The sequence below is a fragment of the Neofelis nebulosa genome, chromosome 5 (assembly GCF_028018385.1).
Source record: "Neofelis nebulosa isolate mNeoNeb1 chromosome 5, mNeoNeb1.pri, whole genome shotgun sequence".
Taxonomy (NCBI): domain Eukaryota; kingdom Metazoa; phylum Chordata; class Mammalia; order Carnivora; family Felidae; genus Neofelis; species Neofelis nebulosa.
The window spans coordinates 100130104-100156887 of NC_080786.1; the positions used below are offsets into that span (position 1 = coordinate 100130104).

General features: G+C 38.4%; 1 protein-coding gene and 1 long non-coding RNA gene across 2 annotated transcripts; one reads left to right on the forward strand and one right to left on the reverse strand.

Annotated features, from left to right (window-relative positions):
- Positions 1-7567: 7567 nt before the first annotated feature.
- Positions 7568-14740, reverse strand: LOC131512553 (uncharacterized). Its single transcript, XR_009262181.1, has 2 exons — positions 13993-14740; positions 7568-7689 (listed from the first exon to the last, which is right to left on the reverse strand). It is a non-coding gene; the product is annotated as an uncharacterized LOC131512553 (long non-coding RNA).
- A 5060-nt stretch (positions 14741-19800) lies between these two features.
- Positions 19801-26402, forward strand: LOC131513161 (cell surface glycoprotein CD200 receptor 1-like). Its single transcript, XM_058732528.1, has 3 exons — positions 19801-19920; positions 25493-25817; positions 25936-26402. The coding sequence occupies exons 1-3, from the start codon at positions 19801-19803 to the stop codon at positions 26277-26279; spliced, it is 789 nt and encodes a 262-aa protein (XP_058588511.1). The 3' UTR covers positions 26280-26402.
- The last annotated feature ends 382 nt before the right edge of the window (positions 26403-26784 follow it).

A 26784-nucleotide genomic window follows, 5' to 3' on the forward strand; every position in this document is an offset into this window, starting at 1 on the left:
AGGGTTTCACACTGACAGCAGGGAGCCTGTTACAGGGCTCAAACTCAGGAACTGTGAGATCATGACCTGAGCTGAAGTCAGATGCTCAACGGACTGAGCCACCCAGGCGTGCCAAGGATATTATTTTTCAAATTTCAATTTCTAATTGTTCCTTAATATTGTATTAAAATACAACTGAGTTTTGTATATTGACCTTATATATTCTGCAAACTAGATAATTATACTTAGTGGTTTGAATAGTTTTTTTGAAGATTCTATCAGATTTACAATAGAGATGATCATGATGTATGTAAATTAAGACAGCTTCCTTTCTTCCTTTCCAATCTGTATGACTTTTATTTGTTTTCAATTATTGAATAATAACTGTTTATCTACTCATGAAATTTCTGACATCGAAATTTTCACAATGAAATTTCTGACATCAAAATTTTCGACACCGAGCAATTCTCCAATTGTCTGTACACACCAACTGGGTGATGTACGATTTCATTCAATTTTGACACTAATTATCCAGAATTAGCACAGACCCCACAGATACAGGCTCAGTGCCAAAAGACAGCCCTCTACTTCAGATGCCAGTTGCAAGTGGTGGGTCTCCAGGTTACTCACATTACTGTCCAACTTGGCTACAAATTGAGAGCTCCCATGAGACCCCTTCCCCCAGGTTTGATAATTTGCTATAATGGCAATAAACACTGGTTTATTATAAAAAATATTTAAAAAGATACAAAGAAATAGCCAGATGAAGATGTACATAGGTCAGATCTGAAAAGCTCTCAAGCATAGGGGCTCTGTTGTCCCCACAGAGTTTTGGATGCATTCACCAAAGCAGAAGCCTTCTGAACGCTTTTGTTTAGGATTTTCATATAGTTTCCATTACGTAGGCATGATGATTAAATCATTGGCTCTGGAGGTCATGCGATAGGCCTGAAGTTGCCAACCCTTAGAAATGTGGTTGCTTCCCCTGAAACCAGCCACCATCCTGAAGCTGTCCAGAGGCATGTCAAGTTCACCTCATTAGTATAAACTCAGGTATGGTTGAAAGGGGCTTGTTATGGAAGCATCTGGGTGGCTCAGTCAGCTAAGCATCCAACTCTCGGTTTCAGCTCACGGTTAGTGAGTTTAAGCCCCAAATCGGGCTCCATGCTGACAGTGCAGAGTCTGCTCAGGATTCTCTCTCTTTCACTCTCTTTCTGCCCCTCCCCTGCTAGCTCTTTCTGTCTCTCTCTTCAAAAATTAATTAATTAAAAAAATTTTTTTAAAGAAAGGGACTTGTTATGAATAACAAAAGGCACTCCTCTCATCTCTATCACTCAGGAAATTGCAAGGATTTTAGGAGCTCTGTGCAAGCAATCAAATATATATTTCTTATTATAACCCTAGATCATGCTTACTTATTGCACTGGCTAAACCCTTTAGTGAAAGGCTCATTAGAAGTAATGAAAGTGGACATCCTGGTATTACTTCTAGTCTTAGGGGAAAGCAAGCTGACTTTCACCATGAATACAATGTTGGCTGCTGGGTTCTGTTTGTTTTATAGGTGCTCTTTATTGGGTAGAAGAATGTTTCTTCTATTCCTACTTTCTCAGAGTTTTATTTTATTTTATTTTTTTAAATTTACATCCAAGTTAGTTAGCATATTGTGCAATAATGATTTCAGTAGAATCCAGTGATTCATCACCTACATATAACACCCAGTGCTCATCCCAACAAGTGTCCTCCTTAATGCCCCTTGTCCATTTAGCGCACGCCCCCCCAACCCAAAACCCCTCCAACAACCCTGTTTGTTCTCTGTATTTAAGAGTCTCTTATGTTTTGTCCCTCTTCCTGTTTTAATATTATTTTTGCCTCCCTTCCCTATGTTCATCTGTTTTGTATCTTAAATTCCACGTGAGTGAAGTCATATGATATTTGTCTTTCTCTGACTGACTAATTTCGCTTAGGATAATACCCTCTAGTTCCATCCACGTAATTGCAAATGGCAAGATTTAATTCTTTTTGACTGCCAAGTAATATTCCATTGTACATATATACCACCCCTTCTTTATCCATTCATCCACCGATGGACATTTGGGCTCTTTCCACACTTTGGCTATTGTCAATAGTGCTGCTATAATCATTGGGGTGCATGTGCCCCTTTGAAACAGCACTCCTGTATCCTTTGGATAAATACCTAGTAGTGCAATTTCTGGGTCATAGGTACTTCTATTTTTAGTTTTTTGAGGAATCTCCACATTGTTTTCCCAAGTGGCTGCACCAGTTTCTATCCTACCATCAGTGCAAAAGTGTTCCTCGTTCTCCGCATCTGATTTGCCATCATCTGTTGTTTCCTGCATTGTTGATTTTAGCCATTCTGACAGGTGTGAGGTGATATCTCATTATGGTTTTGCTTTGTATTTCCATGATGATGAGTGATGTTGAGTATTTTTTTATGTGTCTGTTAGCCATCTGGATGCCTTCTGTTGGAAAATGTCTATTCGTGTCTTTTACCCATTTCTTCACTGGATTATTTGGGTTTTGGGTGTTGAGTTTGATAAGTTCTTCATAGATTTTGGATCCTAAGCCTTTATCTGATATGTCATTTGCAAATGTCTTCTCATTCTGTCAGTTGCCTTTAGTTTTTCTGATTGTTTCCTTTGCTATGCAGAAGCTTTTTTATTTTGATGAGGTCCCAATACTTCATTTTTGCTTTTGTTTCCCTTGCCTCCAGAGACATGTTGAGTAAGAAGTTGCTGTGGCCGAGGTCAAAGAGCTTTTTGCCTGCTTTCTGCTCTAGGATTTTGATAGCTTCCTGTCTTATGTTTAGGTATTTCATCCATTTTGAGTTTATTTTTGTGTATGGTGTAAGGAAGTGGTACAGGTTCATGCTTCTGCATGTTGCTGTCCAGTTTTCCTAACACCATTTGCTGAAGAGACTGTCTTTATTCCATTGGATATTCTTTCCTGCTTTGCCAAAGATTAGTTGGCCATACGTTTGTGGGTCCATTTCTGGGTTTCCTATTCTGTTCCATTGATCTAAGTGTCTGTTTTTGTGCCAGTACCATACTGCTTTGATGATTACAGCATTGTAATGCATCTTCTAGCATTAGAAGTTCTAGCTACGTGAAAAATGTGTTCTAGCTCTGTGAAAAATGCTGGTGTTATTTTGATAGGGATTGCATTGAATATGTAGATTGCTTTGGGTAGTATCAACATTTTAACAATATTTGTTCTTCCTAACCATGAGCATGGAATGTTTTTCCATTTCTTTGTGTCATTCAATTTCCATCATAAATTTTCTATAGTTTTCAGTGTGTAGATATTTTGCCTCCTTGGTTAGGTTCATTCCTAGGTATTTTATGGGTTTTGGTGCAATTGTAAATGGAATCGATTCCTTGATTTCTCTTTCTGCTGCTTTATTATTAGTGTACAGAAATGCAACAGATCTGTATTAATTTTATATCCTGAGGCTTTGCTGAATTCATGGATCAATTCTGGCAGTTTTTTGGTGAAATCTTTTGGGCTTTATACCTAGAGTATCATATCATCTGCAAAGAGTGAATTTGACTTCCTCCTTGCCAATTTGGATGCCTTTTATTTCTTTCCATTGTCTGATTGCTGAGGCTAAGACTTCCAACACTACGTTGAATCACAGTGGTGAGAGTGGACATCTTGTTGTGTTCCTGGCCTTAGGGGGTAAGCTTTCAGTTTCTCCCCATTGAGAGTGAGGTATTAGTGGTGGGTCTTTCGTATATGGCTTTTATGATCTTGAGGTATAATCCTTATAACTCTACTTTTTTGAGAGTTTTTTCAAGAAAGGATGCTGTGTTTTGTCAAATGCTTTCTCTGCATCTATTGAGAGGATCATATGGTTCTTTCTTTTATTAACATGATGTATCACATTGATTTGTGGATATTGAACCAGCCCTGCATCCCGGGTATAAATCCCACTTGATCGTGTGGAATAATTATTTTAATGTATTCTTGGATCCAGTTGGCTAGTATTTTGTTGAGAATTTTTGTATTCATGTTCATCAGGGTCTCAGAGTTTTTTTTTTTTTTCAACATTTTTTATTTATTTTGGGACAGAGAGAGACAGAGCATGAACGGGGGAGGGGCAGAGAGAGAGGGAGACACAGAATCGGAAACAGGCTCCAGGCTCCGAGCCATCAGCCCAGAGCCTGACGCGGGGCTCGAACTCACGGACCGCGAGATCGTGACCTGGCTGAAGTCGGACGCTTAACCGACTGCGCCACCCAGGCGCCCCAGGGTCTCAGAGTTTTAAATAGGAATAGATGTTTGATTTTGTAAAAATATTTTTTGTGCCAATTGAGATGATCAGAATTTTCTTCTTTTTTAGCTTTTGACATGGTAATATTTTTTTCTGAATATTAAATTCAGCTGGCATTCTTGGTTAAAACCCACTTGGACATAATGTATCATCCTTAATATATATTGTTAGATTCTATTTACTACAATTTTCCTTAGAATTTTTGCATCTATGTTCGTGAGAGATACTGATCTGTAGTTCTCTAGTAATATTTTCCCTTGCTTTATGTGGTATCAGGGTCATGTTAGTGGTATTGAATGAGTTGGCACAGGGTTATGGACTGATGTTTGTGTCCTTTCGAAATTCAGTTCAACTCCCAATGTGATGCATCAGGAGGTCAGGGTTTTGAGTGGTAATTAAGTTTAGATGAGATTCTGAGGGTTCCATGATGTGAATAGTGTTCTCATAAAAAAAAAAAAAAAAAGGAAGAGAGAGAACTCTCTCTCTACCACTAAGGACACAGTGAAAAGGTAGCTGTCTACAAGTCAGGAAGAGGCAATCTTACCAAGAACCAAATTGGCCAACATCTTGATGTTGGACCTCCCAGCCTCTACAACTGTGAGAAATAAATGTCTCTTGCTTAAGCCATCCAATCTATGGTATTTTGTAATTGTATCCTGAGCTGACTAAGATAGGATGTAATCCCTCTGTTTTCATCATTTTAGAAAAACTTGTGTATAATTGGGAATATTTTTTGAAATGCTTGGTTTAAGGGGGTTGTATGTGCTTAGAATTTTCTTTTGTGAAGCTTTTTATTTCCATTTAGTTCAAAATACTTAATAAACTTTTTTAGATTGCTTCTTGACCTGTGGATTATTTAGAAAAGTGCTATTCAGTTTCCAAATATTTGAGGGTTTTCCAGATATATTTCCATAATTGATTTCTAATTTCACCTCTCTGTGGTCAGAGAACATATTGTGTATGAGTTGGGATATTTTAAATGTATTGAGACATGATATGTGACTCTAGTAGAGGACTAACTTCATAAATATTTCATATGTACTTGAAAATAGTGCATATTCTGTTGTTTTTGGAGTGCTCAACAAACGTTAATGAGTTCGAGTTGATTGATAGTGTTTAAATCTTCTATGTACTTGTTGATTTTCTGTCAACTTCTATTGTTGAGGAGGTATAGTTTTGAAGGTCAGTTATAAAGGGCACAAACTTTTAGGAATGTTATGTCTTCTTTATGAACTTATCTTTTATTATTATGAAATAACGTTCTTTATTTCTTAATCTTCCAACACCAAGAAGATTTGGGTAAGGAGACCCATGGAAACCACCAGCAGACACAGCAACAAGCTGCAAGTTAAAGCACAAGCTTACCCACAGGCAACACTTCCTTCCCAAGCTGTTCTCCTGGTGGTTTGGAATAAATTAGTAAGGCAAAAGCAGACCCCCAAGAAGCTATGTAAGAGTAAGCAGTTGTGGCCATGCAATCTTGCCCAAAGTGCCAATGTTTTATAAGATTGAAAGGTTTTTTTTGATGGTGGGACACAACACAATGACACTCAGATAGATGAGAGGAAAGGCAGACTGTCTGTGACAATTTGAAATGAAAGATGGCTGCCATACTTGGCCACCCGGGGATGAATCAGGTTCAGGGTGACAGTGAGAACTGTATTGAGAAGCTTATGTATGGCAGGTAGAGTTGAATTCCTCACATGGTAGAATTTCATTTATATGGAGTTCAAAAACTGGCAAAGTGGTGATAGAAGTCAGAATTGTGTTTCTCTCTGGGGAAGGGATATTGACAGAGAAGGAACAGGAAGGAAACTTCTTAATAGTGAAATGGCCTTACCTTGGTTTTGTAGGCGATCATCTGAGTGTATACACATGTAAAAATTCATCAAGCTGTCCACTAAAGATTTGTGCATTTTACCAGGTGTAATTTATGCTTCCCAAAATACTACTTTCTAAATGAGTTGCTACAAAATTTATGTTGTCACTTCAGTACTCTGCAAGAACCAATGAATTGTAGGCGTTGTTTTTTTTTCTTTATCACTCAACAAAACTGAGCAATATTTCCTGTCAGTGGCTCCTCCGTGGCTGACCACTCCAAATGCATACTCTGGGGAGGATATCAGCTTTGAGGGTACTGATCTCTGTCAATACCATGGTATCTGGTAAGTCTGATGCTGTGACATTTTTAGCAAAAAGTAAAGATATTTTCAGAAGTGATAAGGACGCTCTTTATCCACTCATAAAATGCTTTGCCTTGTGGCAGTGATAAATTTGTTTATTATCCAGCAAACCTTCTGATCTACCCTATGTCAATAGTGCACTGATTAGTTGTCCAGCTGAGTCCAGGGTAACACAGGGGGCCCTGGAATGGAGTGAAACTAAATTTGTGTGACAGGACAAATCCTCCAGTGTTTTGTTCTGTACCTTTATTGTCTCCTTGAATTCTTATTTTTTGATCCCTATGTTTATTAATGTGTGATTATTGTTGCTCCTTTGATATTTCTAATATTTCTAGCTCACAGGCTAAGAAGGAAACCCTAACTTTCTATTTGGGGTTTTTAAATTTTAAAATAGAGGCAAAAAGTATATGGGGAAATTTTGTTTCAGAAAATGAACATCAGAGAACATAAGAATCTAGTAATCATTATCTATTTGAAGTCAATGATTCCAAGCTCACATCAGAAGAAATGGAATCTTATCCCAAAGTGTGAACAGGTAGAACAAATGAGGGAAGTAGCTAAAATCAGAGCAGGCTTAAGCAGATGGAAGCAAACTTTTGAATCCACCCTGTCTTTCCTTGCAATCCTCCCAAAGAAGTTCCAAAACATTCTGAGCAACACTGGCTTCCATATTTCCATATATGTCTAGTTAAGGGTGAAGGTAGCCACGCACTGAAGAAAAAGTTCTCAGACACTTAGACTGAGCAGACATACAAGGTTGTCTCTGCCAGCGAGAACAGCAGCAGCAGACTGCACATAGTTTTTATTTAGATAGAAGTATCAAAGAATATCAAAGGAAGGAAAGAGAGCACAAAGGGTCTTTAGACATTAGCCAGACATACATCTGGTGGCTACACGAAGGCATGAAGGGAGTGCTTGTGGTTTCAAGGAATGTCAGGGAGGTACAGCAGGTGTTGTGTCTAAAGTATCCTTTAGGGGATCAGGGGACTCTGTCCTCATAGTGCTATCTCATTCGACAGCCTTGAGACCAGAACATAGCTGATGTTTCAGCAATTACCTCATTCACCCTTCAGGACTTACAAATACACTCTCTAAAAATAACTCATCATCTACTCCCTTTTATCTTTTTATTAGCAGGAAAAGGCGTTGTCACAGAAGTGGTGAGCATCTGGGTATTGGTGAAGAATACCTTGGGTGACTTGTTACAGGAGCAAAGAGACACCATCATGTTGATAACTGCAACGAGAAACAAGATGATTAGCAATATTATAATAGTGTTAAACCAGGAGTGTAGATTGAACGAGGAGAACCAGTTTTTTGGGTTGATCCAGTTAGAAATATCATTGAGAGGTGTGCCTGTGTGGCTCAGTCAGTTGAGCGTTTGACTTCGGCTCAGGTCATGATCTTGTGGTCTGTGAGTTTGAGCCCCGCATTGGGCTCTGTGCTGACAGCTCAGAGCCTGGAGCCTGCTTTGGATTCTGTGTCTCCCTCTCTCTCTGTCCCTCCCCCACTCATGCTCTGTCTCTCTCTCTCTCTCTCTCTCTCTGCCAAAAATAAATGAACATTAAAAAAATTTTTAAAAAAGAGAAATATTATTGAGACTGTTAATTGTGGCATATTGGCTTTTTTCATTGAAGCTCTTGTAACTGTTTTGCAATCTGATTTTTAAGTTTTTAATGGAGATGTTCAAGGGTGAGTCGAATGCCTGATCAAGAGGTCTATGCATTTGATTCCAGGACTCATTGTAGTAAGTGAGAGTGATACAGTAGGTTGTGAAACCTGAGTCACATACAAGTTGTGATTGGGTTCATAATGCCTGTTGATGTTCTCCTAGCTGGACACCTAGGCTGCTAATGCCTGAGGTTGGGCAAGGATTTGCTGATCATTTCTTACTTGTTTTTCTAAATCTAAAGTAGTATTTTGCATATATTGATTTATTTGGTGTGTGGTCTGTAAGGAGATAGCTAAGGAGGTGGCTACTGTAGCTGCTGTTGCTGCAAGTGCTGTAATGGGTAAAATAGCCGCCAAGAAAATGCCTAGAAGCCTTTTGGCTTCTCATTCTTTCTTTTAATGCAGGGACAAGCTGTTGCAATTGGGACCCCCTTGCCAGGGCTGATTTAATTAGACTGGCAACCTGAGCTGTGCCTTTCGTTTGGCTGTATAGACAAAAGTTGTATGTAAATGTGATATGTTTGTAGTAGAGCAACAGGGGGTTGCCCATGTTTTGTTTCCTATGAAAATAGTGTGTGTCTCATTAAGATTTGGACCTATAGATGCAAGTAAGAAAACATATGGCCTTATGGTACATATAAGAGTAGTATTGATTTTACCGGTATAGGACCAGTTCAATTTGCTGTGTATAAGTGTCACGGGACCATGTCTAAATTTTCTTTGAATAAATGGTAGGCCAACCCTCCAAGAAAAAGTTTTAATAGAGGTATAGGCATTAGTGGAGTATCTAAGTATCAGACTCACAAATCCAGGATTCCATATGGGTTTAGAGGTATCATAATGGAAAGGAAGTGACCAATTTCAGATATGTCCTTCCCAAGTTTTATTACTTGTTATCACCATCAGTTCATGGGGTCCCCAGTCTTTAAGGATTGTATTGTTCAATAGGGATATTTGGGTAAAATTACGAGAACGGCAGAGGTCCCATGAGAAGCCATCATAGGACCCCATCTCTAGCCAGGGTCTTGTACATACTGGTTAGAGGTTTTGGTTGTTGTTTTCCCTCAGTTAGGTTTCCTCCTATTCCTATCGTGAGAACAAAATGTTGATATTTGATAGTACTTACCTGAGATTCATCTTCTGGTGTTTTAAGTATGCTGTTCGTATACCATCGTTTGTGAAGAGGGACACAGCGACTTTGGTTACTATTTTGACTATTAGGATTATAAAATAAACATAGAGGGATGCCCAAGTGAGAAAAATCCCAATCTATTGGGAGCCTATGGGCTGGATAGTTAGATGAATCATCAGCGTTAATGGGAACCCAGTATCCTACAGTAATAGAGGACTCATTAGATGAAATAGGAATTTCAGGATCTTCCCAAGAGACTAAATCAAACATAGGAGGGCTAAAAAGATGAGCCCAGCAGGTAAAAGTAGAGTGTGGGTGAGTAGAAGCAACAGGTAAAGAATTCAGACACATTAGCAGGAGTATTACTTTAGCTGAGTTGGCAATTAGGCAAGAGATGACGGATAGGAACGTATTTTCAGGGATCACAGGCGTGCCCGTGTTGATTAGAACCTCTTTAGGCTGTGAGGTTAATTTTTTAACATCCCTCAGGAGATGTCTCAGTTGGCTGAATGATCAATTTTCCTCTTCTTTGGATTTGACATCCCGCTTGGAGGGGTCATTGTCATCAGTTTGAAGTTTAGTATTGGATTCCTGAGTCCCTCGTGGTTTTATTAACCGAGTAGGTACCCACAAAGGGCCCTGAGGAGAAAGCACAGCAGCACAACCTCTCTCCCAGGTTAACAATTGTATTGGACCTTTCCAGGTTGGCCCATCTATACCATACTTTGGGTTTTGGGAGTTCCTGTTCCATTTGAAAATGAGCATTGCAGAGAGAAAATTTCTGCCTAATTGTAAATGATTTAATGGGAATAGGGCTTTCATTAATTTGGCCCTAGGGGTGGTATTTTCCCCTTTTTGTTTTAATAAAAATAATTTTAGGAGGCCATTTGCAAGTTTTAGGATGGCTTGATTTTGTGGGTTATAAGGAATTTTAGTGGAATGGTGTTTATTTTATTGTTGTAAGAATAGTTGTAATTGTTGTGAGGTGTAAGATGGGGTATTATTAGTTTTGATCTTTTTAGGTATATCCATCATTGCAAAACATTTTAATAAACGAGAAATAACATGTGAGGTGTGTTTTTCTCTTTGGGCAGAAGCCCATATATATTTTGAAAAAGTGTCTATAAGACACATGTACCCACTGAGTTTTACCAAAAGATGATATGTGTGTAAAATTCACTTGCCAAAATTGATTGGCTGTCAGGCCCCGAGGACTTACTCCATGGGGCAAGTAGGTAGGAGAGAATTGTTGATATTTTGGGCAGGAACGAATGACATTTTTTGTCTGAGAGAGGAATAGAAAATTGTTTGGATAGAGAGTGTGTATTTTGGTGATAAAAGGAATGAGAAGTGACATTGTTTAGTTACCTGGTAAGGTTGTTGCGAATTTTTAAGTAAGGTATTAAGCTAAGATTTTTAAGGGGCTTTATTGGCTTTATGTTTTATAAAGTTAACTTCCGTTTTTTTAAATTGTTTGGTTATATTTGAGTTTATGTATATCATTTTTAAATATGACATTTTAGTTAAAGCCTTGGTAAAATAATGAGTATTTTTAATGGTATTTTATTATAAGGAAAACAGATTCTTATTGGATTTATGTAAACAATTGTACTTGTCATGAAAGAAAGAACATTTATTGAGAGTTTTTGAATTTTAGAAGGTTTAAGTAAAGAGAAAAGTTAAATGTTTTAATTTGTATATAAATGAATATTTTATTATACTTTTATAATATCATAGATATCTTAAGATAATTTTTTTAATTTGGAAGAGCAAACATTAGAGAACAAGCAATATTTTTAACAAGAGTTATAAAAATTATAATCTTATTTTATTTATAAATGTTATTAATGTTATTATTTTTGTTTAGTTTAAATGTAGTTTTTTCATTTTGTAAATTTTTATTTATTTGTTTTATGATTTTAAAAATGCCAAATACCTGTATTTGTCTTAAAAGTTTTTTTATAAATTTTTTTGAAGATGAAACATATTTTTTAAGAGCATCAGAACAATAATTATAACTGACAAGAGATTTAAAAATGGACATGGTTAATAATGTGATATGAGAGTTTATTATGATGTAATTGACAAGGAAATTTAGTTATTTTTGTAACATATAACATTTTGATAATCAGAATATTAAGTGATGACTTTGTATTAAAATATCTAAACATTTTACAATTTTATATATATGTTTGAGCAGTCATAGTATTTACCTAAGTAATACAACCTAAGGCTTATTACTATTTGTTTGACAGGGTTTTTTAAGTAACATATTAAATAAAAAGGCCCAATTGTTAAAAAATATTTTATGTACAATTTAAATTTTGGGAAGTTTGTTAAAATTATAGACAGTTATGAAGCATATCCTAAATTATATTATATTATTTATTATATATATATAATATTATATAAAATTAAATCAAGTTATATATTATATTAAAATATATTTTATATTATATTAAAATTATTATAAATTTTAATATTTAAAAAATGTTTATTTATTTTTGAGAGAGAGGGAGACAGAATGAGAGTGGGTTAGGGGCAGAGAGAGAGGGAGACACAGAATCCGAAGCAGGCTCCAGGCTCCGAGCTGTCAGCACAGAGCCTGACGTGGGGCTTAAATCACAAGCTGTGAGATTATGACCTGAGCCAAAGTCAGATGTTCAACCAACTGAGCCACCCAGGCGCCCCTTAAATTATTAAAAATTATAATTATTTATTCAATCAAGGTGGCAATAAGAGATTTTAAAGGCAAATATGTAGGTTTATATAGTTATTAGCAAAACCTGGCTTTTTTAACATTGAGAAGTTTTGACTAAGTAATCAAAGACCTGATTGATAAAGACAAAACAAAAAACTTTGGCTTCTTTCTTTCTTTGTTTTTTTGGCAGACAAAAGAGACAAAAGACCTATGTTTACAATTTTTTTTTTCCCCTCAAGAGCAGGTCCATAATCCAAGAAAACTGTTTTTTCAATAGAGAGAAAAGTAGAATTTTAATCTTTTATTGGTGTATTTTAACAATCTGTTTATTTTAACCTTACTCTGTCCTAACCATACATAAAATTTTTTTTCAAAGATTTCCCTTTGTGAATCTTTTATAACTTTCCTTTGCATTTAGATTTTGTCCTAAGCCATTTTTTTCCAAACAACCAGTCTCATTTAGGACAAAATTATTATTATTTTTTTACCTTTAACAGAAATGTATTCCCATTCTTTATATCTTTTTTTTTATATATCTCCTACTTTTGTACATACAGAGTTACTTTTTTTATTTTCATCAGTTTTAATTATAGTTAGCAGAATTTTAACTCTTAAAAACTTTAGTCTCCAGTGAAAATCAAGTAGTAATTAACTGTGAACTGTCTGCTATATCAGAATTTTTTAATGTTTATTTATTTTTGGAGAGAGAGAGAAAGAGAGAGAGTGTGTGAGCAGGAGAGGGGCAGAGAGAGAGGGAGACACAGAATCCAAAGCAGGCTCCAGGCTTTGAGCTGTCAGCACAGAGCCCAAAGGGGGCTCAAACCCATGAGCCATGTGATCATGACCTGAGCCAAAATAGGATGCTTAAACGACTGAGCCACCCAGGCACCCCTGTTATATCAGAAATTTTAAGGTGGCAAATTTATGAATTAATTAAGCATAAAGTATGGTTTTTTTGACATATTTAAATATCCTTAGTTTTTTTGTAATAAGAAGCCAAAAGCACAAGCCTGCTTTTAGTAAGCAATTCTTTAGCATTCCATTTAATTTGGAAATGGCCTAAATGTCCAATGAATTTAATTTTAATTTATTATCCAGACAAAACTTTAAAGTTTTAGGTTACCAAAACTTGAAAGCTATCTTAACAATTACCCATGAAAACTTTTGAGACAGAAGTAGCCATTATTTTAAGTTGTCTTTTTGTTAACAAATTGCAACAGACATAACATGAGCTTATTTGACCTTTAGTAAACTTAGGTAGAAAAGTTTTATATTTGATGTTGATAACTTTAAAGACACGTTTATCTTGATTAAACCAATAAACTTAAAATTATTTTAAATACCAAATATATTTTGCCTGGGTCCATTTAAAAGTTAAGAAATTTGTTCACCATTGTCAATTTCTACCTAGGGTATCAGTGAGGAAATCTGAAGTGGGCAATGTAAGTCTAAGGGGGTGCTGTTTGCTCCTTGACAGTGAGGGGAGGAGGAGGAGCTGAGCCAGGGACATGGAAAACACTGGCTGCACCGAAAGTGGTACAGAAATGGGAGGAGAGGGAGAGGAAAGCAGAAGAGGTGAGGTGCAGCCAGGAAGGCTGCTGGTGGATAAAAGCCCAGAGGACAGAGAAAGACGTCTCCCAGTTTTAAAGCCTGTCAGTTTGGACAGATGAAGAGACGGCAGATTTTTTTTTTCCCGCCAACAAGTGGAAATGGGCAGTCCTTGTCGGTCAGAGAAGACTGAATTTCCCTGAAACAAAAGGAATTTTGACAGCTGCTTTGGAATGTTCCTTAAGTCTCCTTCCCGAGGTAGACTGACCAGAGACAGTTGGTCCTAATCGTCATAGTCATTAACTCAGGAAATGAATGAGGGAGAAGCCACACATACAGCTAGAGCAACCGGAGTCTATTAGGAAGGAGGAACAGTGAGAGCAAAAGAAACCTGAAGACAAAGGATTCTGCACGCCTGATTGGAACAGAAAAGATTAGAGATGTTTTTCTAGTCTCCTTGTGGACATCAAGTGCCAGTAGTTCCTACCTGAATGCGCAGATGTCCTTTTCTGTTTTTGGGCTTGAGAGGTGAGGTACACAGCTGGGAGCCAGTAGATTCTCTTGGTCCCTTTCAGGCGCCACTTGTTGCTGCACTCTGAAGAAAAAATTCTCAGATACTTAGGCTGAGCGTACGTGCAGTGCTCTCTCTGCCAGCAAGAACAGCCGCAGCCGCAGCAGACTGCACACAGTTTTTATTTAGATAGAAGTATCAAAGAACATCAAAGCAAGGAAGGAGAGCACAAAGGGTCTTTAGACATTAACCAGACATACATCTGGTGGCTACATGAAGGCATGAAGGGAGTGCTTATGGTTTCAAGGAATGTCAGGGAGGTACAGCAGGTGTTGTATCTAAAGTATCCTTTAGGGGATCATGGGGCTCTGTCCTCATAGTGCTATCTCATTCGACAGCCTTGAGACCAGAACATAGCCGATGTTTCAGCAATTACCTCATTCACCCTTCAGGACTTACAAATACACTCTATAAACATAACTCCACACTGAAGAAAACCAGCTTTTGAGAGATAGAAAGATGGGAACCTAAGGCCAGGAAAAGATGAAAGAAATTGGGAGGGAGGGAGGAACATTTGGGAAGAATTCAAAACACAGTGAATAGCAGATTTGACTCATGAAAGCACTAGAGAAATATTTAGATGTGGCAGGAAACAGATGGCAACAAAAAGATGTAATTGAAAAGAGTGATTAACCTATTCATGTAATTGACTCCATTACATATTTGAAGGAGAAAAACTGTAAGATTGCAATATGTATTTGATAAAATTAAACATCCATGTAGTATAAAAAGGTTTTGTTTTGTTTTTTGTGTTTTAAGACTTAATTTTTTTCAGTGCAGTTTTATGTTTACAGCAAAATTGAGAGGAAGGGGCAGAGATTTCCCATATACCTCACCTCCTAACCCCACCCAGGCACAGCTTCTATTTCATTATCAACATCCCCTCCAGAGTGTTACATTTGTTACAAGTGATGAAGCTACCCTGACACATAATCATCACCCCAAGGCCATAGTTTACATAGGGTTCATTTCTCGGTCTTGGGCATTCTATAGGTTTGAACAAAAGTACAATGGCCTGTATCCATTACTATAGTATCATACAGAGTAGTTTCACTGCCCTAAAAGTCCTCTGTGTTCCCTGTATTTATCCTCCCTCCCCTCTAAACCATGGCAACTGCTCATCTTTTTAGAGCCTCCACAGTTTTTGCCTTTTAATGAATATTTTATAGTTGGAATTATATGGTATGTAGCCTTTTCATAGGCTTTTTTTCACTTAGTAATAGGTATTTCAGTTTCCTCTTTGTCTTTTCATGGCTCTGTAGGTCATTCTTTTTAGCACTGAACAATATTCTGTCGTCTGCATAATGCTAATTTATTAAAGCCATTTACCTACTGAAGGGCATCTTGGTTGTTTCCAAGTGTTGGCAACTAAGAATAAAGTTGTTATTAACATCTGTGTGGGGGACTTTGTGGAGACATAATTTTCAACCTAACTGGGTAAATACCAAGGAGTGCTTTTGCTGGATCGTTTCGTAAGAGTGTGTTCAGTTTTTTAAGAACTTGTCAAACTGTATTCCAAAGTTGCTGTAGCATTTTGCATTCCCACCAGCAATCAGGGAGTCCATGTTGCTTCCTATAGTTGCCAGCATTTGGTATTATTAGTGGTGTAGATTTTGGCCATTCCTTGTGTAATTACTGTCACTCATTTCACTTCTATATAAATATACTGTATCCAATTAAACATATATAAATTATTTTATATATTTATATATTAAAGATTTACATACTATATAAAACATATAAATATATATTCAAAGAATACATCATTTTATTTTACATTCACTTATTCATTCTCCAATTGTCTTTCTTCATTTATGTAGTTCTAATTTCTGACTTATGTCATATCTTTCTCCTTGAATGACTCTAACATTTCTTATATGCCAGATCCACTGGACACAACTTCCTACAACTTTTGTTTGAGAAAGTCTTTTATTTCTCTTTCACTTTTGAAGGGTAATTTTGTAGGATACAGAATTCTAGGGTGGTGTGTTTTTTTTTTTTTTCTATTAACATTTTGAGTATTTTACTTCATTCATTCTTTGCATGGTTTCTAAGGAGAAGTTGGATATAATTCTCATCTTTATTTTTCTGTAAGGTGTTTTATTTCTTTGACTTTTCTCAGAATTTTTTTATCTTTGATTTTCTATAGTTTGAATATGATATGCCAAGTCTAGGTTATTTTCCTCAGATTTTTCCTGATTGGTGTTGCCAAACTTCCTGGAACTTTGGTTTGGTATCTGATAGTAACTTGGAGAAATTCTCAGTCCTTGTTTCAAAAATTTCCTCTATTCCTTTCTCTCCTTCTTCTTTCTTCTGATTTTTCCATTACACACATTTTATATGTTTTGGTAGTTGTCTCACATTCCGTGGATATCCTGTGTTTTTTTTTAAGTGTTTATTCTCTTTGTTTTTCAGTTTCGGAGGTTTCTATTGATATATTCTCTAGCTTAGAGATTCCTTCCTCAGCCATATCCAGCCTATTAATAAGGTCATCAAAGACATTCTTCATTTCTGTTAATGTTTTTGATTTAATTTTGCCAATTTTGCCTCATGTATTTTGAAGCTGTTACTAGGTATAGAGGCATATCTTGTTTCATTGTACCATTGTTTTACTTTATTGTACCTTGAAGGTATCATGGTTTTTACAAGTTGAAGGTATGCCAAACGTGCATTGAGTACATCTATCAGCACCATTTTTCCAACAGCATTTGCTCACTTTGCATCTCTGTGTCACATTTTGGTAATTCTTGAAATATTTGAAGCTTTGTCAGTACATTATATTTGTTGTCGTGATCTGTGATCAGTGATCTCTGATGTTATTATGTAATTGTTTTGTGGTGTCACTAACCATGTCCATATGAGATGGTGGATGTAAGTGATACGTGTGTGTGTGTGTGTGTGTGTGTGTGTGTGTGTGTTGGCTCTACCCCCATCTCTGTGTTCCTCCCATCAGGCCTCCCTTTTCCCTGAGACACAACAATATTGATATTAGGCCGATTGATAACCTCCCAGTGACCTCTAAGTACTCAAGTGAAAGGAGGAGTTGCATATTTCTCACTTGAAATCAAAATTTAGAAATGATTCGTAAGCTTAGCGAGGAAGGCATGTTGAAAGCTGAGACAGGTCAAAAGCTAGGCCTCTTGTGCCAGCAGTTAGCCAAGTTGTGAGTGTGAAGGAATAATTCCTGAAGGAAACAAAAGTGTTACTCTCGTGAACACACTAATGATAAGGAAGTGAAATTATTGCTGATAAGGAGAAAGTTTCAGTGATCTGGAAAGAAGACCAAAAAGCTACAGCATTTCCTGAAGCCAAAGCCTAATGCAGAGCAAGGCCCTAACTCTCCTTGATTCTATGGAGGCTGAGGGATTTCAGGAAGCTGCAGAAGAAAAGTTGAAAGCTGGCAGAGGGTGGTTCAAGAGGTTTAAGAAAAGCAACTCTCTCCATAACAAAAGTGCACAGTGAGGCAACAAATGCAGATGTAGATGCTGCAGTGAGTTATCTGGAAGATCTAGCTAAGGTAATACATAAAGTGACTAAGCTAAAGAACAGATTTTTAACACAACGAAACTGTCTTATATTGGAAAATGTCCTTTAGGACTTTCTGAAATTCTCCCTTTCTCGTATCCTGTATGTTTGTTTTTTGCTATAGTTTTCCAGTTTTAATAAGCAGTGAATCAATGAGTAAATTGAACTCTTTTGTATTCTCCTAATCTGCCTAGTTATTTTTGGAGGAGTGGGGTGTGGGGGAAGCATATATTTCTTGTTTGTGTTTTAATTCTCCTTTTATTTCTTTAAACATCCTCACCACATTTATTTTATGCCCGGTGTTTCATAATTCTACTCTCTGAAGTTCTGAATCTTATTCTTCTCTCTAGGAATAACAAGGGCAGCCAATAAAGAGAATATTTTCTGAATTTATGGTGGCTTGTTTTTTCCTATGTTTTGTAATCTTGGAATGTGAGCCCAAAATTGTGTGGCTTTGAGTATGAGAATTGGTTTGAATATAAAAACCTGGTGAAGGACAATGATTTTCCATTATGGCAAATAATCTGGGTCTTTACTCAATGCTATGGACTGAATGTGTCCTCCAAAACTCCTGTGTCAAAGCCCAATCTCCAATGGGATGTCCTTTGGAGAAGGAGGCTTTGGGAAGTAACTTTGTCATGAGGATAGAGCTCTCAGATTAGTACCTTTATAAGAAGAGACCCAAGAGAGCCTGCTTTTTCTCTTTCTCTCTCCCTCTGCCACTCCATGTGAGAATACAGTGAGAAGACAGCTGTCTGCAAGCCAGGAAGTGGGCTTTCATTGGACATCATGTCTGCTAGTACTTTGATCTTAGACTTCCAGCTTCTAGAACTGTGAGATAAAGTGTTTGTTATTACGCCACTCTTTGGTATTTTTGTTGCAGGAAGCAAAACTGATGTAAGACACCCATTTATCCTTGATCTGGCCATATAAGGCAATCCATACTGTCTTTGGCTGCCCTTCTCTCTTACCCTTAAGAACGTTAAGATTTATCTGGCTTTTGCCACAGATCTTTCAGGTCAGAGCCTCTTGGTTGTCATTCTGGCCTCGCTACTGTTTATGATTATGTACTTTGCCCCTGACTATTAAGTGCTGTCACCTTGTCTTGGTATTGCAGAATCCTATCACCCTCTCTGTGGCCAGCCCCACACTTTCCCACAGATGATGGGAACCTCCCTAGATAGTGTGCATGGATATCAGCAGTCTGGTGATTTGGGAGAAGGCCCACAACCCTGAGCACTTCAGGGAATTTCCCTCGTGTAAATAAAAAGGAGGATTTCAGAATTCTGTCTGCTTTTGTGGGATGGAGAGAAGACACAGAATCCTAAGACTTCCACCTCAAAAGGAACCTCAGGAATGGAGAAGGTACCTCCTTAGGAAAGGTCTGAGAGACCTCCCAGAATCTCCAGCTGGGCTGACAGGTGAATATCTTTTTCTGAAGAAGCCAGGCAGTAAAGACTGGTGGGGGGTGGGTGGGAGGGGTGGGTGGTGGTGACAGCTCCTTCAAGTGTGAAGACACGAGCAATGCAAAGCTTTCAAAACATTCAAGGAAACATGACATCACTAAAAGAACATATCAAGCCCCAGTGGCTGATCTCAAAGCAATGGAGCTCTGCATGCCTGACAAAGAATTCAAAAATAGTCTACTTAAGGAAGCTCAGTGAGCTACAGGAGAACACAGTTTGACCCCTAAATAGAATCTAGAAGACAATCTATGAGCAAAGGGAGTGTTCAAAAAAAGAGGTAGAAATCATGTAAAGGACACAACGGCAAATTTTATGCAAAGACTACACTGAAAAATTCAATCAAGGGTTCCAACAGCAGAGTCATCAAGCAGAAGAAATAATTAGTGAACACAAAGACATAATTTGAAATCATCCAGTCAGAGATAAAAAGCAAACCAGCAGGAAGAATGGAAGTGAGGGAAGAAAGTCTCGGGATGTTATGAAACACCAACAAACCAAGCAATATAGGCATTACTGGAGCCCCAGATAAGCATAAAAGAAAGGAGCAGAAAGCTTATGCAAAGTACTAATGAGAGGCAATCTCCTAAATCTGTGGGGAATGAACATCCAGATCCATGAAGACCACAGAACTTGACTGACTGTAAAGAAATCTGCACTAAGACACGTTACAATCAAATAGAAAAGAGAAACTTTTGAAAGCAGCAGAGGAAAAGTGAGTGGTCGTATATAAAGGATGCCCAGATTTCTCAGCACAGACCTTGCAGACCCAGAGAGTGGGATGATACGTTCAAAGTGCCGAAAGAAAAATCCAGCCATGGAAGTCCTTCACTTGGAAAACCGAAATAAAGGTGAGGTAAAGACTTTCCTAGAAAAAACCAGAAACTGACAAACTTCATCAGTACTAAACCTGCTTACAAGAAATTCTAAAGGGAGTTCTTCAAATTGAAATAACAGGATGCTATGGCATTTGGGTGGCTCAGTCGGTTAGGTGTACGACCCTTGCATTTGTCTCAGGTCACGATCTCTTGGTCGTGAGGTCGAGCCCAGATTGGACTCTGTGCTGACAGTGTGGAGCCAGGTTGGGATTCTCTCTCTCCCTCTAACTCTGCCCCACACGTGCTCATGCTCTCTCTCAAAATAAATACATGTAAGATAAATAAATAAATAAATAAATAAATAAAAGGAAAAGAGAGGGTGCTAACTAGCAACATGGTGACATATGGACATTAAACATATTGTAAAGGCCAATATATAATTAAATTCAGAATAGTGTAATACCGTAATGATGGTGTGTGAATTAACTTTTAACGCTAGTACCAATGCCAAAAAAATATTAAAAATAATTATAGCTATAAAAATCTGTCAGTACACAAGTTAAATATGTAAATTGTGACATCAGTAACATAAAATGAGGGAGGAGATGTAAAAATATTGAGTATTGTATGCAATGAATTTATATTGTAATCAGCTTGAAATACGTATAAGGTGTTGGGCGTATGACTCATAGTTACCACAAAGAAAACCATTTGGTAGATACACAGGAGACATAGAATAAGAAATCAAATCCTACTGCTACAAAAAATTATCAAATCACAAAGGAAGTCAGTAAGACAGGAAGAAAGGAATAAAGGAACTTCAAAATAGAAAACAATGAACACAATAGCAATAGTAAGTACCTACTTTCTTATCAGTTGTCTTAATGTAAATGGACTGGGGCACCTGGGTGGCTGACTTCAGCTTATGTCATGATCTCGTGGTTTGGGAGTTCAAAACCCATACCGGGGGCTTGTTTGGGTCCTCTTTCCCCCTCTCTCTGCCCCTCCCCTGCTTGTACTGTCTCTCTCTTTCAAAAATAAATGAACATTTAAAAAAAATTAAATGGACTGAATTCTCCAATCACATGGTATATAGTGGGCAAATAGATTTAAAAAAAAAACCAAGATTCAACAATATGCTACTACAAGAGACTGACTTTAGTCAAAGATACATGTAGGCTGAAAGTGAATGGATGGAAAAAGCTGTTCCAGGGAATAAAAACCAAAAGAAGGTAAGGATAGCTATATTTAATATTAGAGAAAATAGACTTTAAGTTTAAAAATGTAACTAAAGACAGAGCATTTCAGTCTCTAATGGTAAAAAGCCAATTCATCAAGAGGATTTAACATTTGAAAATATTTAAAAATTTTTTTTAAAATGTTTATTTATTTTTGAGAGACAGCATTAGCAGGAGAGGGGTAGAGAAAGAGAGAGACACAGAATCCAAAGTAGACTCCATGCTCTGAGCTGTTAGCACAGAGTCTGACTCAGGGATGGAACTCAGCCGTGAGAGAGTGACCTGAGCTGAAGTTGGATGCTTAACCAATTGAGCAACCCAGGAGCCAAACACATGTAAATATTTATTCATCCAACATCAGAGCATCTAAATATATAGAGCAGATATTGACAGACCTGAAGAAGAAATAGAAAACAATACAGCATTTTCAGGGAACTGTAACTGTACCTTTTCATTGGAAAATGAAAAGATCATTCCAACATAAGACCAATAAGGAAACAGTGGACTTGAACAACACTAGGCTAAATGGCCCAACAGATATGTACAGAACATTGTTTCCAACAATAGCAGAATACAGTCTTCTCAAGCACACACAGAATATTCCCAGGATAAATCATAATTTAGAAAAAAATTGTTGTGTTTTACTTCAATACAGATCTTTTCAGAACCCAGATTTGAAGTAGATTAGGACTACTTTGGTTATCAGAAAAGTCTTTGATTGTCAGGAATTCCAAGGGAAGGAATGCACGTGGGTCTCAGGAAGGATGGAATTAGAAACTTTAGCTAGGTGAGGAGTCTCTCTCTCTCTCTCTCTCTCTCTCTCTCTCCCTCTCTGCTTCTGCTTCATTCTTTCCAGGATAGTCATCAGTCCTCAGGGAAACAGAATAACAGAGAGTAAAGGGAGAGACAGAAGGAAGGAGGGAGAGAGGGAGGGAAAAGAGAGAGATTTATTTTAAGAATTGGCTCACAAGAGTGTAGAGGCTTGGCAAGTCCAGAATCAGCAGGCTGGCCCAGCAGCTGGAGACCCAGGGAAGAGGAGTAGTGAGTCTGAAGGCAGTCTGCTATAGAACTTCCCTTTCCCAGAGGTCAGTCTTTTATTAAAATAAGGCCTTCAACTGTTTGAACAGGGCCTCCCGACATTATGGAAGGTAATTTGCTTTACTGAAAGTCTACTCATATTAATGTTAATCTTATCTATAAAAAAATACTTTTGGGGTGCCTAGGTGGCTCAGTCAGTTAAGTGTCTGACTTCGGCTAAGGTCATGATCTCACGGCTTTGTGAGTTCCAGCCCCACATTTGTCTCTGTGCTGACAGCTCAGAGCCTGGAACCTGATTCAGATTCTGTGTCTCCCTCACTCTCTGTCCCTCCCCTACTCACATTCTGTCTCTCTCCCTCTCTCAAATATAAATAAACATTAAAAAATTTTTTAAAAATACTTTCACAGAAACATCGAGAACACATAAAATGGACACGTAAATTTAGCCATCACTGTAAGAAAAGGGGAGGAAAAGAAGAATGGACTAGTCTCAATCTGGTTCCAAAATTCTCGTGAAAGTACTCTCATTTGCGCAGCTGGGTGAGGTGCCCACCAGTGGATCAAACAACTTTAATCAGGAGGTGGATCTGGAGAAAACACTATACTCAGTCCCCATCATGTGAGGTACCCATGGTGGAACAATCCACTGTGGCTAGGAGAGGAGTGGAGGCAGGGTTGCCCTGGAGAAAATTATTGTCAAGTACAGAACAAGGTGTCTCAAAAATGAGAAATTATTGATTAAAAGCCTACAATGTAATTTTAAATATTAACCTGTTTTTTCCACATAATGATGAAATAACTTCTAATTTCTGTTTTGTAAAGCTTTTTGTGGAATTTAGTGACAACTGATTTTCTATCATGTTGTATGTAAGATGTATGAATAAACAGTGGCTGACACTCAATTTCAGTCCCTGAAGTTCATTTCATTTACTTTTCTCTGAATATCTTCTACCTTCAACAAATAGTACATTCGTGGTTGAAAGCAGAAACGTTTCATACTTCCTATGGAAGTAATATGTTTTTTAATTTTTTCCTACAGGCCAGTACTAAAGGGAAAAAGTATTGAACTTCCTTAGAAACAGGTTGATGGGCTGGTCAGGGGGCCAGCCTGAGCCCGGTTGAAGAGTATGATGGTCTGAGTGCTGAGGTGTGAGGGACCCTGAATGACCCCGGGCCTCCTCCCCCCGGGCAGTGCACATTCCATCTGAGGATTATGGAGCTCTCCCTGTCAGGCACTGTGCTAGGCCATGTGGGGAACACGGGGACAAACAAGAGTAGCTAGAGCCCCACAGCGCCCTAAGGGGCTCATTTCGCGGGGGAGCCCAGATGTCAGCACAGATGGCATTTGACAGAGGAGATGAGCACTCACATCAAGTGCTGGGAGTGTAGAGGAGAAGGCGAAGCAGCAAGGCTCTGAGAAGGCTTCACGGCAGGGGCAGCGTGTGAAATGGCTCTTAGGGGAAGAGGAGTGTTTTCGTGGACAAAGAGTGGTCTGTAGGCCACCCCAGTCTGCAGGAACGATGTGAGGAAAGACCCAGATATGCAGCAGTGCTTGGTGTTTTCTTTGCGAAGTGTGGGGGCGACTGAGGGGTGATAAGATGGCAAAGTGAGTCTATCTGCAAAAGAGGGCTTTCAAAGGCAACACAAGGACATGTAAGTGCTGTCTTCAGGCGGGGAGAGGTCTCTGAGGGGTGTTAGATGGAGGGGATCACACCCGTGTCCCAGAATCTTGGACCTGCTGCAAGGTCAGGTGTGAACCGAAGAGGGGAGAGATTTGAGACGGACACAGATGTCAGGAGACTTCTGCAGGAATCCAGGTGTGTGGTGATGGGGTCGTAATCTAAAATCTGGCAGCGAGGACAGAAAGGAGAAGCCCCAAATCTCATAAGGATTGGTCTGTGTGCAGAAGGGCTGGAGGAGACTGGAGGAGAGTCATAGACACAGGATGCAGAAAAGCTGGAAGGTGACTGCTGGTTCTGGAGCCAATAGGAGAATCCACCTGCTATCCCTCTGTGACCAGGAGGTGAAATCACGGTAGCTTATCACATGGCTGTGAGGAGATTATATTTGTTAGACAGGTGCCAACCCCACTGAGTGTGGGAGAGTGACTGGTCACTGATAAATTATCGCAACAGGTGTGAATAGAGGAAGAGAAGGATTAAGAAAGGGTGACTAACAGGAATCACAGAAGTCCCATCACAGGTGAAGGGGGGTTGCTGGAGGGTCCTAGAGCAGAGGAAGGTGAAAGAACAGAGATTGTCCATGGTGCTTGGGATCCTCACCCTGGGAGCCACTTCTCTGGAGACGGCGCCCCTGTTAAAACGCATATGATTATTTAATTTCCTTTAAAAGAATAGAGTGAGATCTTGAGGAGTGAATTTATGAAATTCTTGTAATCCGAATATAGAGACGCAATCTGTGAGCAGAGTTCACAGTTGAACTGTTTGGCAGTGTACGTGTGACTCAATAGGAAGGAAGGAAGAAAGATCTGTTGATTTTACTGATTGTGATTCTCCAAAAAAAAAAAAAAAAGCTTTAAAAATACCCACCCTGGGTAGTGGTGGGGTGCCCGGGTGGCTCAGCCATTTAAGCATCCGACTCTTGGTTTTGGCTCAGGTCATGATCTCATTCATGGTTTGTGGGATGGAGCCCTGTGTTGGGCTCTGAGCTGTCAGCAGGGAGCCTGCTTGGAATTCTCTGTCTCCCTCTCTCTCTGCCCCTCCCCCACTCATTATCTCTCTGAAAATAAATAAGCATTAAAAAAATGTTCAGTCTGGTCAACATGAATGCCATTTTATGCTTTTTATATTTATTTTTGTCTGAAGTGCCACCCGTAAGGATAGGCATTTAGTTCTGATATTCTTTCTTATTAGTTCTGATATTCTGACTTATTCTTTCTCCTTAATACTTAGGAGGAGAAAATCAACTCACCAATTTTTCTTTCTACTTTCTATACTAAGAAGCATGAGTTATTAGATAAATCTAATAGTCTCTCTAACCAAAAGATTAGATTTAGATGATTTTGTCCATTTATTTATATTGTGTTTTCTTGTTTCTTACATATCAAAACCTGCGAATCAATGCACAATGCTTAAATATTTCTCACAATGATAATAGGTATAGTTTATCTAAGACCAAAGTATAAAGGAGAAAAATGGGTTCATCTTTGGATTAGTTTTAACATGTTATATGCATTTTGTGCATGTTTAATTTTTTATGTAAGCCTTATATTTCTGGAATAAGATCACCAGTAAAGTCCTGTTATAGTAAAATTTTACGTAGTATGTTATGAAAAATAAACACATGAAGTACTTTCATTATTCTCTTTGTGCAGGTGTTCAGCTCACCCTTCCCTGTCTGTACCTGTGGATACAAAGGTATCCTCTCTTGCCCTCTCATCAGCTTGACAACTGTGCTGGTAACCACATGGGAAATAATCCTCAGAGACAAGCCTTCCTGCACCAGAGCCTACAGGAGAGATACAAATGAGACCAGGGCCATAAACTGTAGTGACGAGACAATATCCTGGGACTCCAGACCTGATCAGAATCCCGCCCTTCAGATCGATCGAGTGGCCATCACTCATGATGGATATTACAGGTGTGAAGTGGTCACAACTCATGGGCATTTCTATCATGGATATCACCTGACAGTGTTAGGTAAGGAGCATCGTATATTGTGGGATGTCAGATAACCAGATTTGGACTGAAACAGATGCCTCTCTCTATTCCATATCCGTGTGTTAAGACTGAAGCATTTTGCCCTGCATCTCTGCAGTGCCCCTCAAGGTGACCCTGTTTCAACTTGAGAATGGAACTATCGTGTGTAGGGCAGCTGCAGGGAAGCCAGCGGCGCAGATCTCCTGGACCCCAGGGGGAGATTGTCACACTGTGGAAGAGCCACTGGGCAATGACACAGTGACCGTCCAGAGTTTGTGCCGCTGGGAGGACCACCGGGTATTTAAGGTGTCCTGCTTTGTGTATCATCTGACTGGCAACAGGAATCTGTCCATAGAGCAGAATTCTGTTAGTAATTTCAGCTTTTGTATGAAGTTTTCATTATATCAGAGAAGCTATGGAAGAATGAAAAAGGAGTGTATGGAGAATTTCACTCAAGGATAATCTCCCCAGCCTCTCTTTTATGTCCTTCTCCACCATTATGAGTTATGTCAAGAAGAATAATGCAGAATTTGGTTTAAGAAGCCATATTTTAAATGATGTTTACTTTTTAATAATTATAATAAACATGATTTAATAATTTAAGTGTACACTTCTATACAAGCAGTAAGCTGGCTTGAGTAGTGTACTTTTAAATTAATTCTTATGGTTTTAGGAGAAGGATAAAATATATATATATATATATTTTAATTTTTTCATGTTTATTTTTGAGAGAGAGAGAAAGACAGAGTGCAAGCAGGGAAGGGGAAGAGAGAGAGAGAGAGACAGAATCCAAAGCAGCTCCCAGGCTCTGAGCTGTCACCACAGAGCCCGATGCGGGGCTCAAACTCACTAACTGTGAGATCATGACCTGAGCTGAAGTCAGACGCTTAACCGACTGAGCCACCCAAGTGTGCCCCAAGAAATGTTTAAAATAAAGCCACAGAAGTGAATTTCATGAGCTATGAGA

Excerpts from the sequence above, each read along its gene's own strand:
- LOC131513161 (XM_058732528.1), top strand. The coding sequence starts at position 19,801 with ATGCCCAGATTTCTCAGCACAGACCTTGCAGACCCAGAGAGTGGGATG. Across the intron at positions 19,921-25,492 it reads AAAACCGAAATAAAGGTGAG|GTGTTCAGCTCACCCTTCCC; the intron begins GTAAAGACTTTC and ends CTCTTTGTGCAG. Across the intron at positions 25,818-25,935 it reads ATATCACCTGACAGTGTTAG|TGCCCCTCAAGGTGACCCTG; the intron begins GTAAGGAGCATC and ends GCATCTCTGCAG.